Source organism: Leiobunum rupestre, chromosome 6 (assembly GCF_980474605.1).
Source record: "Leiobunum rupestre chromosome 6, qqLeiRupe1.1.hap1, whole genome shotgun sequence".
NCBI lineage: Eukaryota > Metazoa > Arthropoda > Arachnida > Opiliones > Sclerosomatidae > Leiobunum > Leiobunum rupestre.
The window spans coordinates 23187613-23204783 of NC_143389.1; the positions used below are offsets into that span (position 1 = coordinate 23187613).

At 34.3% G+C, this 17171-nt stretch overlaps 2 protein-coding genes across 2 annotated transcripts in view; one reads left to right on the top strand and one right to left on the bottom strand.

Annotated features, from left to right (window-relative positions):
• LOC149940417 (nose resistant to fluoxetine protein 6-like) overlaps positions 1-17171 on the bottom strand; it is a 39017-nt gene that overhangs the window by 13269 nt on the left and 8577 nt on the right. Inside the window, exons 2-6 of the mRNA XM_090178815.1 lie at positions 5274-5440; positions 4576-4672; positions 3957-4062; positions 3710-3891; positions 2735-2893 (exon numbers count right to left, since the gene is read on the bottom strand). Of these exons, the coding sequence (XP_090034941.1) occupies positions 2735-2893; positions 3710-3891; positions 3957-4062; positions 4576-4672; positions 5274-5440 (711 nt within the window). The remainder of the gene's footprint in view (positions 1-2734; positions 2894-3709; positions 3892-3956; positions 4063-4575; positions 4673-5273; positions 5441-17171) is intronic.
• LOC149940418 (uncharacterized) lies at positions 8375-13838 on the top strand. The gene is made up of 2 exons (XM_090178862.1): positions 8375-9551; positions 13135-13838. The coding sequence occupies exons 1-2, from the start codon at positions 8817-8819 to the stop codon at positions 13813-13815; spliced, it is 1416 nt and encodes a 471-aa protein (XP_090034988.1). The 5' UTR covers positions 8375-8816; the 3' UTR covers positions 13816-13838.

Consider the following 17171-nt stretch of genomic DNA (forward strand, 5'->3'; position numbering starts at 1 on the left):
AATTAAAGATTTAAATCTTAATCAACTCATCTATGAATTATTAACTGTATTGAACATTTAAACTTCTAAGGGCCTGGTGCAGAGACGTTTTGCGATCCTCGCAATCGAAATCGAGGTGCAGAGACGATTTAGCGATTCCTGTTCATCGGCGACGCTGTTATTTTTCCGAATTTTTATACCAAAGTCACGGACCAATACGAGAGCTCGGTTTTTGATGCAAGAAGCTATGGCTGGCTTGCATTTTGACGATGAAAGCCTGGCTCTCCTAATTAATAATGTTCTTACTCTAATTTTATTATCAGGTTTTAGAATTTTATAGTTAAATCCGTTAATTTATTAAAATATATTTATATAATATCCACGTAAGGAAGCAAATCAGTTTCTGAAGAATGAGAGGTTATCCAAAATATTTTTTAAAGCAATAAAATAGTGCATAAAAATTAGTTACTTCTGATTATATAATTTTCTTACTCTTATTATTTATTAGATTGGTTGCATTTATTTAACAGTTTAATGGTTTTGTTATTTTAAAAATATATTTTTATAATATGGTTTGTACACCAAAAAAATAACGAATGAAAATAAGATTAATTACAATTATAAGCCTACATTTTCCGAAAATAATTATCTGTTAGAAAATGAGGAATATCATTTGCTTTTTGGGAAAATATTTATCTCAAACTTAGCTATTAAAATAAATCTAATTCTAAAATAAATCAATAAGTAATTAACAAAACAGAAATTTCACGAGTGTACAAAAATTGGTAATAGTCTAAACCAATTTCTAGCTAAATATCCTATATTGATCACACGTAAAACAATGGTCCTGCTTTTTTATTTAAGTTGTTCTACCTAACTATCTGGCATTTACATAGCCTACTCAAAGTATAAATTATAAAAAATGATATGACAAACACTTTTAAGGTAATACATCAAATTGGTTCGGTAAGCTCTTGATGCATGCCAAATAAACTGAATATTCCAATACATCTTTTATCGCAACTCCTAGTCTACCTGAGGAAAGGTTTTTTCTCGGTAGATGAATTGGTATAAACGCTGGTTGATAGCTAAAGATCTTTGATACACTGAACCAATTCGCTGTGTCATTACTGTCTTACCTACAGCATTGAAATGAGGATCTATAAATAAACCAAGGCTTAGAATACACCCACAGTAGTAATGTATAAGATTCCCTATTATAATTTATTCTTACCTGTCAAGTTGCTAAGAGTGGCTGGCTTATTTTAGTGTTTCGTAAATCGTGATTGTGGTTAGGCCTTGGCTCTGACAATAAATTGACAAAAACATTTTTCGGAAAGCGATAATGAGCTAGAAACTCAAATTTTAATAATTTAAAAGATTCTGACCTACCGTGTTGTATTATTTATCTATTTGAAATACGTAAAAAGCGTTTACTTCTCAATTTATTTCATGAGCTCTTTGCGTTCCACAATCCGCCATTGTTTTTGCGAGCTTTTCATCGGCTAGCGACTGCCGTAGACCTCTCGCAAAATCATGGCCGCCTCCATGCTCTCATTCCGCGTGCGCTCCGAGGGGGAGCGCACGCGGAATGAGCGCATAGAGGCGGCCATAGCAAAATAAACAGAACGCGATCCTGTTATTTTTGCGATAGAGATGTCTCTGCACGAAGTTCGAGATTTTCCGAAACCACATCCCCATTCTGTTAATATAGCGAGGAATCGCTATTTTGCGATACTTAAAAACTTCTCTGCACCGGGCCCTAAATTGATACTCTAAGAAACCTAAGCCTAACGCAGTGGCGGATACAGAAAAAACTCGAGGGGGGCGCTAAAAGATATCTTGAGCTATGGGTGTAATAACAAATCATCAAGTCACTTCCAAAGCTTAAGCGTCAAAGGGGGGGAGGCACACCACCGCGCCCCCCATATGTATCCGCCAATGGCCTAACGGCACTGAAACCGCCAAGTCGGCATCCGAACGTAGGGAGACGAATTTCCAGTGTTAAAGTGACGCTCAAAACCAAAACTAAAACTTGACATTAATCTAACGATGAATTTCAAAATCGCGCAACCGCACGACGGAACGATTGTCGAATGTCAACTGAACTTTATCTCAAGTTCATAGAAAGGGGGGGAAGGGGGTTAAATGATTTCTACCGTTCAATCATTGTCTCACTACCTTCCCTTTACCCTCTCTTTTATCACGGCCAACTGTGATCTCGCGCTACAGCGGCCAACCCATTCGTTGAAGTTTCTTTGTTAAGATATCTGTATGGTTTGAGCGCCACGAGCGGAATATTATTTTTAGAATAGTTTTTGCATTGGAGCCAATATAAAAAATTGTATGAGTGTAGCGCCACGCTCGTTATAGCTTTGCTCACGGAAGTTCGGCGAATGGGTGGGCCGCTATAGCGCGAGATCAAAGTTGACTGTACGTTTAATAACAAACCTTTTCTAATACATGTAAAGTAATATCAGAGAGCATCGTGTTGAAATTATTGCGGTGTAAATTACAAATAGTTAAATACTCGTCGAATAGTCGAGTACCCGAACATGATGGGAAAAATAATAACCCGACGAATTCAGCAAGATGGCTTATTCGAGTATTCGAGTATCCGAGTATGTTTTAAATACACGATAATCGACTAGTATTGCATTTTTCTTAACCGAGCTACGACTTCGGGTACCCGACCTAAAATATGTCGGGTACTCGATGATGATCGAGATCTCGCACAGCCCTAATTTACACTTACCAGCTACGGGTAAAGCATTCATATAAGTGTGCCCGAGTATAACCCAAGTCAAGCAAAAGAATCTTAATCCGTGAAAACATCCCATGTTTGAATCTGATGATTTCGTATTTAAAATTGTTCGAATATTCTGGTAAACTGAGAAGCATTTCAATATTTTCTCTGTAAATAAATATTTAAATTAGTCAAATTTAATTCAATTTAATTTTGATTTTAATAAATAATTTAATTCAATTTCATTTTGATTTTATCAAATAATTTAATTTAATTTAATTTTATTTCATATTAATTTTATTTAATAATAATTTTATTTAATAATAATTTTATTCAATAATAATTTTATTTAATATTAACAAGAATGTATTTATTTATATTTAGGAAGAATGATTATGTTGCGAAAATCGCCGGGCACGTTGAACGCCTTTCCCCCGTCTCGCGCGGGGGGAAAGACAAAACGTCACCGGCGTTTGATTACCATCGCGTTAGGTGACGTAAATTTTAAGCAGCCAATGAAATACCGGGACTATTCGTTTTATTTTAAACGGAGGAGCGTACTGGGGGGACCAACGGGTGGATTGAGAGAAAGGCTAAAAACCGTCTCGACATAAACATTCTCCCTAGGTATAAATAAATACATTCTTGATATTAATATTATTTAAAATTAATTATATTGTTTATTTTCATTTAAAAATAGATTGATTATTAGTATTCACTTTATTTTAACCTCCAACCCCATTAATAGAGTAGGCAGTGATGTGAAGCTAAAAGCCCTCTAAAATCTATATTATTCCTTTATTCCCTGTGAGTCAATTTGCAGATAGCCATTGAAATTAGGGTCAACCAAAACCTAATTTAAAAAAATTGTTTTGAGCGGTTCCCGGTTGTTTGATGACATTCTACCAGTTTTGTTAATAGTACCACTGGTCAAGTGTGTTTAAAATCGTCGAATAAATAAAATTTCTAAATAGCGGTACTTGCCTGTTTTATTTGTTTGCTCATAATTCGGTTTGACACTATCCTCTTTTTTCCCATTCGAAAAACGTAACAAATCTTCATTTTGAACGTGATCCTTGTTTTCACGCGCTTTGTTTGCGGCGTAATAGCTTCTATCGAGTAACGTGCAAAAGAAAATTGTGACGAACAAGATTCCAATAAGAACTCTACATCAAAGAGAAGAACTTAAGAAGTGTGTAATGTGATAAATTTCATCACGAATTAACACTACTTGAAAGCTACACCAGATGAGGATAAAGGCTCTTCAGCTTCGTGACATTTTGCTAAAGAAAATCGCAATTTCGTGTTATTCTCTGTTAAAACAGGAAAATAAATATCTGCAATAATAATTATTAACTCGAATTTAATAAATGTCGCAAAATGAGAAAAAATGGTAAAAATATAGTAGTGAAAATAATAATTATATTCCCCTTTTCGGCTAAATGTGAATCGTACTATACTTGCAGACCAAATTATTGCAAAACTAGTGCCCTCAAAACCAAGTGTGGCTAATGTCTCGTGAAAGTTAATTCAAGTTTGGTCAGATATTAACACTGCTATGACATAGCGCTGATTTAAGTTCATTCTTTAAAAATGTTGCATTATATTTAAACAATTTAAAAGAGATAATTGAAACCGTGTTTTATTAAAAAAGCAACATTTAAATTTAAGAAATACAACGCTCACATTCACACAAAAGAATAGGTTAAGCGAAAATAGCGAACATTAATCTAAGATTTAGAAAAATAGAAAATTAAATCTATGCAAATAAAAAAACGGATAGATTTTCTATTCGAAACTAGACCTTGCGAATAATGTATTAAATGCGACATTTATGCATTGATACGTACTGACTAAATTACTGAAAATTTTGTAAAGCTGAGAGACCTCTTTTGAACGGCAAGAATTCGGAACGCATATGGAACTCGAAAGATGTTTACCGAACTCCTAAAAATATAAACAAAAATAGATTGAAATCTACTGGCCTTTTAGAATCTAGTACAGAAAAGTTGCCGTTTGAGAGCAGGGCTCTATCTAAGATTTATAAACGACCTGCAGATCATCAAAACTGTCTGTTGTTAATAGACAAACATTAAACCCAGGTTTTTCTGGAATATTTTACGCTAGAGCAATATGGGTGAACGATATAATCCAGATCCAAATCTAACATAGAGTTTCTGTTAGCACGCAGGGGTGCAACACAAGTCGGAGAAGGTTTTATGGAAGTAAGAATTCCGAGAGATAGTGAGTGGAAAATTCAAGGTAAAAATTTTAAAATTCAGTTGTGTTCTACAATTTCTTGTATAACCACAGACTATATAGTAGCAGACGGAAGAATAATAACAGTCGTGCATACTCAACAAATTTAAGTTTATTAGAGCGCAAATTCCCATTTATAACTTTTCGCAATCAGTCTAGGCAGATGCTTACAACGTTTCTTTAAAAATTGTAGCCTATATTTCACATGTATCTACTGATGTAGGTGATAGCATACCGGGATTATGAAAATGATACTAAAACTGCTGCTTTGCAATTTAATCTCCCTTACCATGGTATGCGCTTCCCATAAAAGCCAACACTGATTTCCTTGAAACCCCTGGAACGAAGCCGATATATTTTTTGGTACTTTAACGTTGATGCATTCTCTGAATGAACCAAAAAAAGAATTCGAACCAGTTAGAAGTCCACTTTCGGGCTTCCCGAATGAATCCAGCACTGTTAAAAACAAATTATATTGTAGTGAAAAAATCTACTAAGAATAACAAAAACTATGATAATGTGAAACACAAAAACCACTATGCACAATTAAAAATGTACGTAGATTAAAAATCGGGAAACCTTTAAAACCAGTAAATTTGAAAATTTAACAATTTCTCGAACCTTAATTTAAAAACTATTTATATTTCGATGTCCAGGGCTTGACTTTTCAAATGGATCAATGCATCATTTACTCTAATGAGTCAAGCGATTTTTGAAACTGCTGTAGAATGGCGAGCTAAAGCCGCGACTCTAGGGATAGGTATTTTTTGGTTTCCGATTCAAGATAGCGTCTGAAAAATGTCTGGGATACTTTTTCTTAAAACAACTTAATTATTTCTTCAAACATTTTGTTTCACAAAATTAACTTTAAAAGCTTGGTCATTTGTTCCAGTACATCTAAATTTTCTCACTTATGAAGTGAGAAGCGGTTCCTTTGGGCGTTTCTAATCGTTAACTCCTTTTTTCAAGCGAGCCACTCCTTTCCGAGGAAATAGTTACGCTTATCCCTTATGAAAAATTACGCCGTTGACCGAGCACCGCCTTAAACAATAACGGACTCACTCGCCAACGTATATTTCAGATTGCCACTCCGTCACAGGAAGGACAATCACACCGTGTATTAATACGTGGTTACACTTCTAAAGATAATACAATTAAGATTTAAATACAAATATGATTTAATATGAATTACACAATTAATACAAATTAAATTATACACAAGTTACATAAATTAAATTATACACAAGTTACATAAATTAAATAAGACCATTACAAACAATATAAACAAGAGGGTCAAGATTTATTAACTAAAGCGGTGGCGGCGGAGGGTGGAAACTAAGATGAAAGTAATGTACACGAGCAAGATGGGCACTATCATATCTTTTTGGATCGATTTCAGTACTTTTCTTTAAAATGCTATCAATTTTGATATGATTTTTAACACAAAAAATTCTATACAAAGAAAAATTGATTTTGAAAGGTTTCAGAATACCGTAAAAAAATGGATTGATTTGTGATTCCGCATATTTATCGTTACGAAAATTTTATTTTAATGGGATAGGACACGTGTCGACAACTATTGAAAAAAAATTTAAATGATATTCATTTTTACAGGCCAAGTGAAATTTGATTTGAAAGTGATAGAGGTCGCCATCTACCGAACAAAATTGAAACGAGATTGATTTTTGTAGGTTAGGTGAAACTTAATTTTTGATAGTTTCGAAAAACTAAGTTAAAATATTGATTTGAAATTAATATAATCTTCCGCTCTCGGTTAAAAAGTTGATTGCTAACAGTCTTTTTCATTTTCCTGCTTACGTAAAAAGGGGGGGGGGGTAAACCATTGGTTTTTTTATACGGCAGTTAGTCCCTGCTTCCTCTAAAACATGTTTTTTGACGAGAGTCACGTGATTTCGCGCGCAATGAATTATTTTCGGCATGGGTAAAGCACGGCCAACTTTGATGACGCGCTTCAGCGCGAACAGCGCGTCATCGAAGTTGACCGTGGGCAAAGTAAAACTAAAACCAAAACCAAAACCGTAGTTCATATTATTCTAAATTTCTATTTAAGTTATTCGGAGAAAAGACCTTATTTGATTTTGATTTGATATATAAACTTAAGTGACTTTAGTGAAAAATTGATTGGAATTTAATAGAGGTACCTTGTAAAGATTTTTGAAAGGAACAAAATTGATCTGGTAGAAAGTACTCATTTGATTTTGATTTGATATATAGACTTAACCATTAGATAAAAATTGATAGGAATTTGATAGTGGTGTTTACTTAAAATTTTGAAAGGTAAAAATCTATTTGATAGAAAGTACTCATTTTTGATTTTCATTTGATATTTACACGCTATATGAAAATTTTGAGAGGAAAGAAAATTGATAAAGGAAAGTTACTCATCTTTGATTTTAAATTGATATTTAAATGTTGTGGGGTTTTTATAGTGATAGTGGCGCCATCTTAATGATTTTGAGAGGTAAAAAGATAGATAGGAAAAACCAAGTGCCCATCTTTGTACACGAGTTCCTTAAGAAAATAACGTAAAGGACGACAACTGAGAGATAACAATAAGGGTAATAAGTATATACCAAAGACAGTTAGCACATTCATAGAGCCACATAGTGGCCAACACAAATAGTGCATAAAATGCTGGATTTTCGTCTACTAGGCAGTTGATTTATATTTATAAAAACCTAGAGCGTCTGCGGACCCAGTCTTTAATCGGGACCAAAACAGCAACGTCTAACGTGAAAGGTTCACAGACTCAAAATATATCGAAAAAAGTAAGCTGTTCTTTCATTTGCTAGTATTTGAGGAGGTTTATGTACACGAAACAATTTTTCTGATAGAGATGCTAGATGGGGCCAAGACGTACGCTATGAATTTCGTATTTTTGTATACCACAAATAATAGACGCTTAAATAAATCATCCTCGAAGGAAATCGCCTAGAAATAATATTTACGAGAGCCAGGACCTGCAAGTCACTCTTCATATAGTGTTTGTTATAATGATGGCAATTTTACACCTTTACGGAAGCACCAAGCTGTCCCATGGCGTGCATTTTTAACCAGGTAGCTTTTTTGAGATATTAAGACCTGACAAAAACACGACGTTTTGTTTACGGGTGAAAAGTTTAGATTATTTCCACAAGCACTATATAAACAATACCTCACGGGTTCTGACTCTCGGAAATATTACTATTTGGCGATTTCCTGGGAGGATGATTTATTAAAGCGCCTATTGGGGGCGCTTGGGTTGATAGAGGTAATACATATAAATACATTAAATATTATTGTCCTTTTACGCTGTCCATTGCGTGATAATATATGTAAAAGATAGCAACGCGCTTTTTAACGGTACCTTACTCGGCACACCTTGCCATAGAAAACGTTTAACATAAGTGTCGCTGCGGCGAAGCAACTTCGAACAATTTTTAATTTTCTAGTGAGAGAATCAGGGTATTTAAAAAATAATATTTATTTTGCCCTATCTCAACCAGAAAAATATTTTTCGAAAAACTAGGGAAAGGACATTTTTTTTGGGGTACCCTGTATAAGAACGAAATAAAAAATTACCCACTAAGCGTTTCTAAAATAATTATTTTATTCGTTGAGGCGCTGCAACTACCATTAGTTTTTTACTGTTGAGATGATGACGACATTGACCATAGCCGCGCGATGTTACCCCGTTTAAAACTGCTTCGATCACCGCATTTTTTTAAGAATTTTTCTACATTGAAGGAGAAGCGAGGTTACCGAATCGGTTTCATTTCTAATAATTTGAGACGTTTGGTAGTTCAAATTTCAATTGGAGTTCCGTTTCAAGATGTTCTATTTGTCTTTTGTGCCGAATGGATACGAAGAAAGAATAAAGTCGAAGGTAAAGAAAGTAAATCTTAAAGATTTACTGAACAAAGTAAAGAATTCTTCGACGGAGGTTGAGCCGCCAAAGAAAATAGACGTTGTCGTTACGGATTCGAACGTTGGCGACGACAGCATCGACAATTTCGATGCCAGCCAATTGAAGCGCTCGAACGCCATAAGAAGAAGTGATCCTCGCGGACGAATAGTTTCCGAACAAATAAATAGCAACGAAGAGCCGCCACTTGAGCGTTACCGAAACCTGTTTCGTCGTACTATTGAAGGAACCAAGTACAGACTAGCGAGAAAAAATGCTTTTAGAAGGAACGATCTTCCGGCTTATTTCAACTCCGCGTTCATCGACGACTCATCAGGGAACGAAGAGGAAACGGATGGACTCAAGCCGACTTTAACTATCCGAAGCCACAGCGATGTTGGACAGCCGACCATTTCTACAGGGAACAATACAAAGGGTTGGCTCGATAGTAATCTATTAAAGGTAGAGACAAAAGTCCCAGAATCGGACAACAACGACGACGCCGTAAGTGTGAGTTCGAAATCGACGGATTTATCAGTTTCCGTGTTCGACGATCCTTCAGATATCCGACTGTTAGAGTGCTTTCTGGAGAATACGGAAACCTGTCTCGTTAAAAACATTAAAGAGGAGACCCGGAGGCGTATGGTGGAATGGCTCATTGCTGTAAGTGTTCATTTATTTTTTAATGCCCAAGTTAAAAGTTGAAGAAATTTAATATTTTACGGTATACAATATCAAATTGCATGATACATGAAACTGAATACAGCCTTGGTTAATGGTAAATTTGTGATCAATTACGTACTTTTTAAAAATATTCAACGAGCTAATTTTTATGTTGTCGTTTGCATCGAATAAACCGAACGAACCGATAACTGGTTCGTTTTTAGAGGTGTCAAAGTTTCAACTACTCTCAATTAAAAATTTTGTTTATGGGTAAAGGTCTATGACTTTAGAAGTTCCTATCGAAAAAAATTAACTTTACAGCACTTAAGTTTGTTCATAAAAAGGGGCATTGTTTTTCTACCACTTGAACATAGGTCAATTCTAGTGACAGTCAAACGCGGAAGTTCTGGCTCATAACCCCATTAAGCAAGGCATTGCGTTTATAAACCTTTCACATCGTCTACAACCGATCTAATATTTAAGTTAATCAAACACCCGTGATGAATTTTGGGCTACGCTACTGCCCTGACTTTTGAGTTGGTGGAATATAAATATCAACGACGTTTTCGCGTGCAGTTTGGCGAAGTTTTAAAAGCGCTCTTTTGAACTTCGAAGGGTTTCGGAAGCATTCTCACTCAAATTTGGTTGAAGTCAATATAATATGTAAAATTTTGATAAGTATTCAACTGACAACTAATAGGCGTTTCCATTTCTTATAAAAATTAAGTTTGTTATTTTATTGGCACGCGCGTTTTGCACATGAACTTCAAATTTAAAAAATAATATGCACGAGACCTCTCGTATTTTATGTAGACACTTATTGTACCTTAATACCGAGCGCCAATCTTAAATACCTAGCGCCAATCAAGCGTTTGGAAAGTTATTTTTTTTAATTTCTCCGCAAGAAGCGACAGGTAGAGAAACGGGATAACGTAGTTTGTGTAATTGATTTTAAGAAAAGAACTATTTTCATTGTATTTATTTTCTGGAAGTCTTTTTTTAAAAGCCTTACACTTTTTATTGTTAAGGCTATTAATTTTTTTTTTGACGCTGATCGTTTCTTTTGTATTTATTACAAATGTATTTCCGTTCTATTATCCCCGAAAAATGTATATACTTTTTAGGCGAAGGTTTCAAGTCTATTTTTACTGACTAACCTCTAAGAAGCCGCTTTTATATTTTTTACGTTGAGAGTAGCGGTACCACCACTGTGATTTAGGCTTAAAGGGTGAAAAATAACATTGAAAAAAGCCTTTCCTTTTATAAAAATAAATATATTAGAAATTGTTTTGAAACGGTTTGATTTAAGTTCAAAAATAATATCAACCCTTCCTTGAACAAATACAATCTAAATTTTGAAAATCATTTTCCTAAAAAAAACTAAGCATTTGCCTATTCATGACGTGTCTCAACCTTGGATAAATAATAGTAGTTCCTACCTGGATATATCACTCTAGCGTTCCGCGTGCATTTGCTAAGTGTTTGTTACGAGTTCTGGCTTGTAGAAGGCTACGTGTTACGGAAGTTTCAGAAATTCTCCGTTAACTTCGCCGAAGCGGCGCTGCTGTCGCAAAAGCCATTTGCTTGTCAGGTTTTTTTTTTAAAGTTATATATCCAGGTAGGAACTACTATTATTAATCCAAGTCTCAACTTACGCTTTGTCATTCCAATATATATATATGGTTAAGTAATGACGCAAGTTTTAACGTTAATATTTTAACTCAAAATTTATTAAAGTTTTAGGTGTTGAAATGGTGTTTACTTGTAAAAGGGGTTGCTTCCCTCACTTTAGTTCATCACTTCTAATGTTTTTAACGAGTGAGAGTTTTAACTGTTTTTGAATGAAGTATGCGTACCAAACATCAATTATAATAATTATAACAGTCAAAACCATCATCATTTATTTCAGTGAGTAAGAATAATTAGAACAGTCAGAGCTACTGTGCACTAGAGTATAGCGCCAATTTTATTTGTGTCAGTGGCGGCGTTTCACGAAAACCCACAGCGGCGGCGCGACGCAACAACTTTTAAAATATTCTCGGTGACGGAGCGAAGGGGAAAAAATATCCCCCCTTTTTAATATTTCAAAACAAATTCAAAATTTATCGGAGGCGCGCTGTAATATAAATGACTCAGCAGGTTCAACGCCAGAGTAAAAAATCTATGACGGGGGCGTTGGATCGGCGGTACTAAGCTCTACCGTGCCCTCGTCAAAAAATGGAGAACTGCGTAACTGGAGGAAGATTTAAAATTTTTGCTTGTCTCGGCCATCAAGAATATTTTGAGGAAAGATAATTTAAATACTGACCATGCATATCGATAACTCTTGCTAAGTAATAATCACATTGTATGCAATATATCTCTTAGGGATAAGTTCCTTCTATTCATGCTCATGGTGCTATTTGTTTCGAACGTGTACCTTCGGAGGTTCCCACTTGTTTCTCTAAAACCGGTTTGGAAATATAAATATTGCACCACGAAATATTTTTTATTATGACTAACTAAAGTTTTTAGTCGGGTAAAGCTAAGCAGATAAATCAACGGCCAAATTTTTAATTCATCAGAAACATTTCGGTTAACTGTTTATTTTGGATATTATTTGCGGTTGTAAAACGAATTAATATGCAAAACATAAGTTTTGTTCCGACAATTTTCGGTTATGGATATAAAAAAATGTAAAGGAAATATCTTATCCAAATCCCGAGCTCAAATATCGTTGGAAGTATGTATTATAAATAAGTTGATGTACCTATACGAAATTATTTTCTACAGTCAAATAAATACCCGTCGCGGATCTGATAAATGTTAATGCGTAACTTATTACAGATTTTAAATAATCAAAGGCTGTCCGCAGTTCCTATTGTCGGTAATAGGAGGTGTCTAGCTCATCAATAATGGCTGTAAATGACAAGCCGTGATGCGGCCCAAACCCGCGGCTATTGAACAATGATAAGATATTGGTTTTTTGTTTATATACAAAATTAATTCTTCGGTCGTAAAATTCTATCATGGACACTGTATCTCTACCCGGACGGGAAAAGCTGTAGCTTCCAGCATACAAAATCACCTGCCGCCGCCACCGTCTCTCTGTAAAGGGGGGAGGTTCAAGAATTTCGAAAGTTTTGGGCTGTCAAGGCCATATAATTCGTCACGTGGTCGACAAATCTTTCCGTTTGAAATGGGGGTTTTTATTCCTACGAATGACCTTGACGGCCCTGAGAATCGAGAACGGCCGACTATTTCAGCTAATACGAAGTAAGACGCAAACGGACAGTGAGGGGTACCTCTTTTAGGCTGCTTTTCCCGTCCGGTTAGAGATAGTGTCCATGATTCTATTATCTACGTCTGAAATCATACACCATTGTTCTACAACCAATTGAAAAATCCGCCGGGCTCCTCACTCCCGAGTCACTCGAGGAATGTTTGTTTTCTGTACCATAATTGGTTGATTTTAAATAATATTTATTCGCACTGTATTTTGACATTGTACTGATATACTTTTTTTTAGTTCTATATTAAAGTATCGCAGTTCCTCAATATATTTTACAACCACACAGCTAACTTTAACGCTTCTTGTTTTTAGATGCATAGTTCAATCTGCGTAAAAAAGGAGCAGCTAGATATACTCTACTACGCTGTATTCATACTGGACAAAGTTCTTAGAGGCGATTGCGAGAAACTGAATGAAAAATCTGTTTCTTTGCCGTTATTGACATTCTGTTGCTTGACGCAAGCGCTCAAAAATGCCCCTAATCCCTTCCCGGAAATCGTAGAGGAACTGTGCACAAACACGGAATTCGAAATAGAATATCAAGAATTCGAAGACATGGAAGACATCATTGGCTCGTCAATCGGTCGACTCCCTCATCAGTCGTGCCATTTTTTGAGGCGATACACTAGAGCCGTTTCCTTCAGCGACAAACAAAACTGGCTGGCGTCGTACATCCTCGAGATCTCTCTCCTCAGTGGCTCAGTTTCGAGGAAACCTCCGCCTTTGGTGGCCGTGTCCTCCTTATATTTGGCTTTAAGTCTAGTTGGCGAGCTGAAGGAAAATTCTTCCACGGTTTACTATTCGGAATTCAGCGAAGAGAACATTCTGAACGTTGTGAAAGAACTAATGAAAATGATGTTGAAATTAGACAAAAGTCTACCGAATGTAATTCACAGCAAGTATTCGACGGAGGAATTCTCCTTCGTAAGTACTTGCGAAGAAGTCCAATCAAAATTTCTTCATTCGATGTGCAACAAGCTATTTACATGGTGATTTTCTTTTATAAATAAATAGAATTTGATACTTACGCGTAATTTTTAGGTTTATATTAAAAAAATTGTAAACGAAAAGCTAATATTTTGCTTTCATAATTTAAACATTATTTATGACAAATAAAATTTGTTAAACTTAATTAAACTGATACATTCAAAATGGTATAATTATAAGCTATCATTTGGATTCCCAATTAACCTATTAATAACTAAAATTTAAAAAACAACGTTGTTTATTGCACAATGGTAAAATCACAGTTGTTTTTAGAAATTTAGTTTATGAACAAGTAGCCATAATAACTTAAGCAATTAAACTACGTTCATTAATCGTTTACTATTTAAAATTATGATTAACATTTTTTAAATTGTGTTTGCAGACCATATACTATTAATTATTATTAATTGAATTTCTTTATTCGAGACGATAGTCTTGGCCCACCCTTATGAATAAATATTTATTTATAAATTCAAAGGCAATTTAAAAGTTTAACGCATCTGTCGATGCAGGCAAGATTGATGAATCATGTCTAGTACATGGAGATAAAACTGCTTTAGCTCATGAACCTCTGCCCGAAGAGGGGAATGTGATTAGGGATAACTCCTGCATTTTACCTTAAGATTTCAATAAATTTGCGTCAGTCCTTGCGCTGCCTATTAGAGCCACTTGCAGAACTCAAGAGAAATAATAGAACTCCTACATTTGAGAGCATTTTATTATCCCATGCTAAAACATATATAAACCACCACTACATCAAATACCTAACAACAGAAGTTAATGGCGTGTTTCTTGCGAGACGAGTTTCCATCTAGGTCAGTGATTTCCAAATGTGGCTCCATTTAAAATTCTAGGGGCCGAACGACATTTTGAGCTGTGCTCTGGAGGAATAAGTTACAAGTGAGGAATCCACGATAACTTTGAATCTGAAATCAGGTTCGATGAGTTGACAAAGTTTGAGAGCCACTGTTCTAGGTTATTAAAAGTGTCATATGAGCCTTCACGCTCGAAGCGAATAGTTGCTAATTTTGCCTTGAACTGCGGGTGTGTTGTTGCATAATTAGAGAAAAATTAGTATTATGCATTTGTAATCTATACTATCTTTTAACAAAATAATATGGAAGAGTTCATACGCTCGCCTGGTAGCTAGAAGAAAATCCTATACACCCCTATTTTAACGTAACAACTTCAGAACGGCCCGTTCAAAGTTCACGGGTGAGAATATTCGATAACTTTTCTACGCGCGGCGCCTGCCAGAAGAAAAAACTAGATCCAAGTGAAAAGCTACTACGCAATTTGTTCAAACTTTGGTACTGTTATTTTATTTTCTAATGAAATGTTTTATTTAAAAAGTTTTTTCGATTCGCAAACATAAAATTCCATGTGTATAAAAATCATACTTCAGGTGTTTACTTATTTATGTTTCGATTGTAACGAGGTGAAGGTCACTTCATTTTGGGTGCGTCTTAATCATAGCAAAATGATTAAATCAGAACAATCGTGATTAAATCGGGGTAATCAAGATAATAAAATCTAATCACGATTTAAACGAGATTTAAACATTCTAATCATTCTCTAATCTTTTTAATCAGATTTAATCATTTTAAACAGATTTAATCACGATTAAATCACGATTTAATCATTTAAATTACGATTTAATCATTTAAATTACGATTTAATCATTTAAATTACGATTTAATCATTTAAATTACGATTTAATCATTTAAATTACGATGTAATCATTTAATTTACGATTTAATCAATTAATTTACGATTTAATCATTTAATTTACGATTTAATCATTTAATTTACGATTTAATCATTTAATTTACGATTTAATCAATATAATCGGTACTATTCGGTAATATCGAGATTTTATCATTAAAATCAAAACTAAAGTACGAAAATTTAATATTAATTATTAATATTGAGGGTTCTATCTCAATTGTTTGACTCTCGTTCTAGTTTCTAATCGCGATTCAATCATACTAATCACCATTTAATCGTTTCAATCAGGATTGAATCATTTTAATCAGATTTAATCAATTAAGCATGATTAAATCTGATTTAAACATTCTAATCATGATTAAACGTGATTTAATCAATATAATCGTGATTAAATTGAATTTAATCAAAATAATCACGATTAATTCGGATATAATCTTTTGAGGGGTGCGTTGTTAATGAAGGAAGTGACCTGCCCCCTCGGTTTGTAATCTATTTAGAAAATCACTGGATGATGTAATTCGACTGACACATTTTTACTTATATTTTATTTTGAAAACTACGCCAGTTCGCCCCAAATCTTTTGGGAGTTCAAGTTTGAAATTCTAAATATTTAAATTTTTGCAAATACTACATTAAATTATACACGGAGTTAATAAATTTAAATTTATATTGGGCTAGCTTTATCAAATATAAAATGATCCCCAAGGTTTTCTAAGATTCTAATAAATAAAAATAGAGGGCTCCTTCTTATAATTCGTTTCCCTCAGTGTTTTCCAAACGGTGTACCCCGGAACCCATCGGCCTTCAATTTGTAGTATGTAAGACGTATACCGTGTATTTCGATAAAAAAATTGACAAATAAAACATCAAGTTGCATTAAGAAATAGTGAAACTTCATTTAAAAAAAATAATCAGAGGGTTTTTTGCTATAATAAAACCGAAACACAGAGTTGTGCCACTACCCCCCCCCCCCCCCCATTAAGGGTTCCGCTAAATTTACATTTTATGCTTAAACAACAAATACTTATTTAAGAAGCACCATAAAACTATCTTCAACATTAAAAATTACATTTCATGTTTAGACTTTTTTCTTTTAAAATATGAACTTGATAATTTTCTGTGAATGTTTCTTTAAAATGGTTTCCGGTTACGTAAAATTTTAAAGTAATTGTAATTAAATTATGGGTTTGATGGATGGAAGATATATGTAAGCATTCAGGTTCTCGACGGATACTTCATGGTTTAATATTTCATATTTATTAAAATTAGCAAGCTTTCGGGTTCGAAACCTCTTATACTTTAACGTATAAGATTCAGGTTCACCCTTCCCCTCATACCTTCAATTGTTTTGTTTGTCTGGTTTGGACCTTTTCGTTGTGTGTATTTACAATACTAGTTTAGCTATTTACTGATAGCTATTGTTAAGTATTCTTAAAGCTTAATATATACAGGGTGTTTTATTGTAAATTTTTGTGTAAATTAACTAGACTTGTTATTGGTCAAATTAGGTGGTTTCAAAGTTATTTACACCTAAAATGTGAAGGGGAACACTTTTCTAATTGAAACCAACTTTGTATCTCTAATGGTTCTCGAGATAAATTTTGAATGCACGTGAAAACATGGTTCAAGGTCAT

Excerpts from the sequence above, each read along its gene's own strand:
- LOC149940418 (XM_090178862.1), top strand. The coding sequence starts at position 8,817 with ATGTTCTATTTGTCTTTTGTGCCGAATGGATACGAAGAAAGAATAAAG. Across the intron at positions 9,552-13,134 it reads TGGTGGAATGGCTCATTGCT|ATGCATAGTTCAATCTGCGT; the intron begins GTAAGTGTTCAT and ends TCTTGTTTTTAG.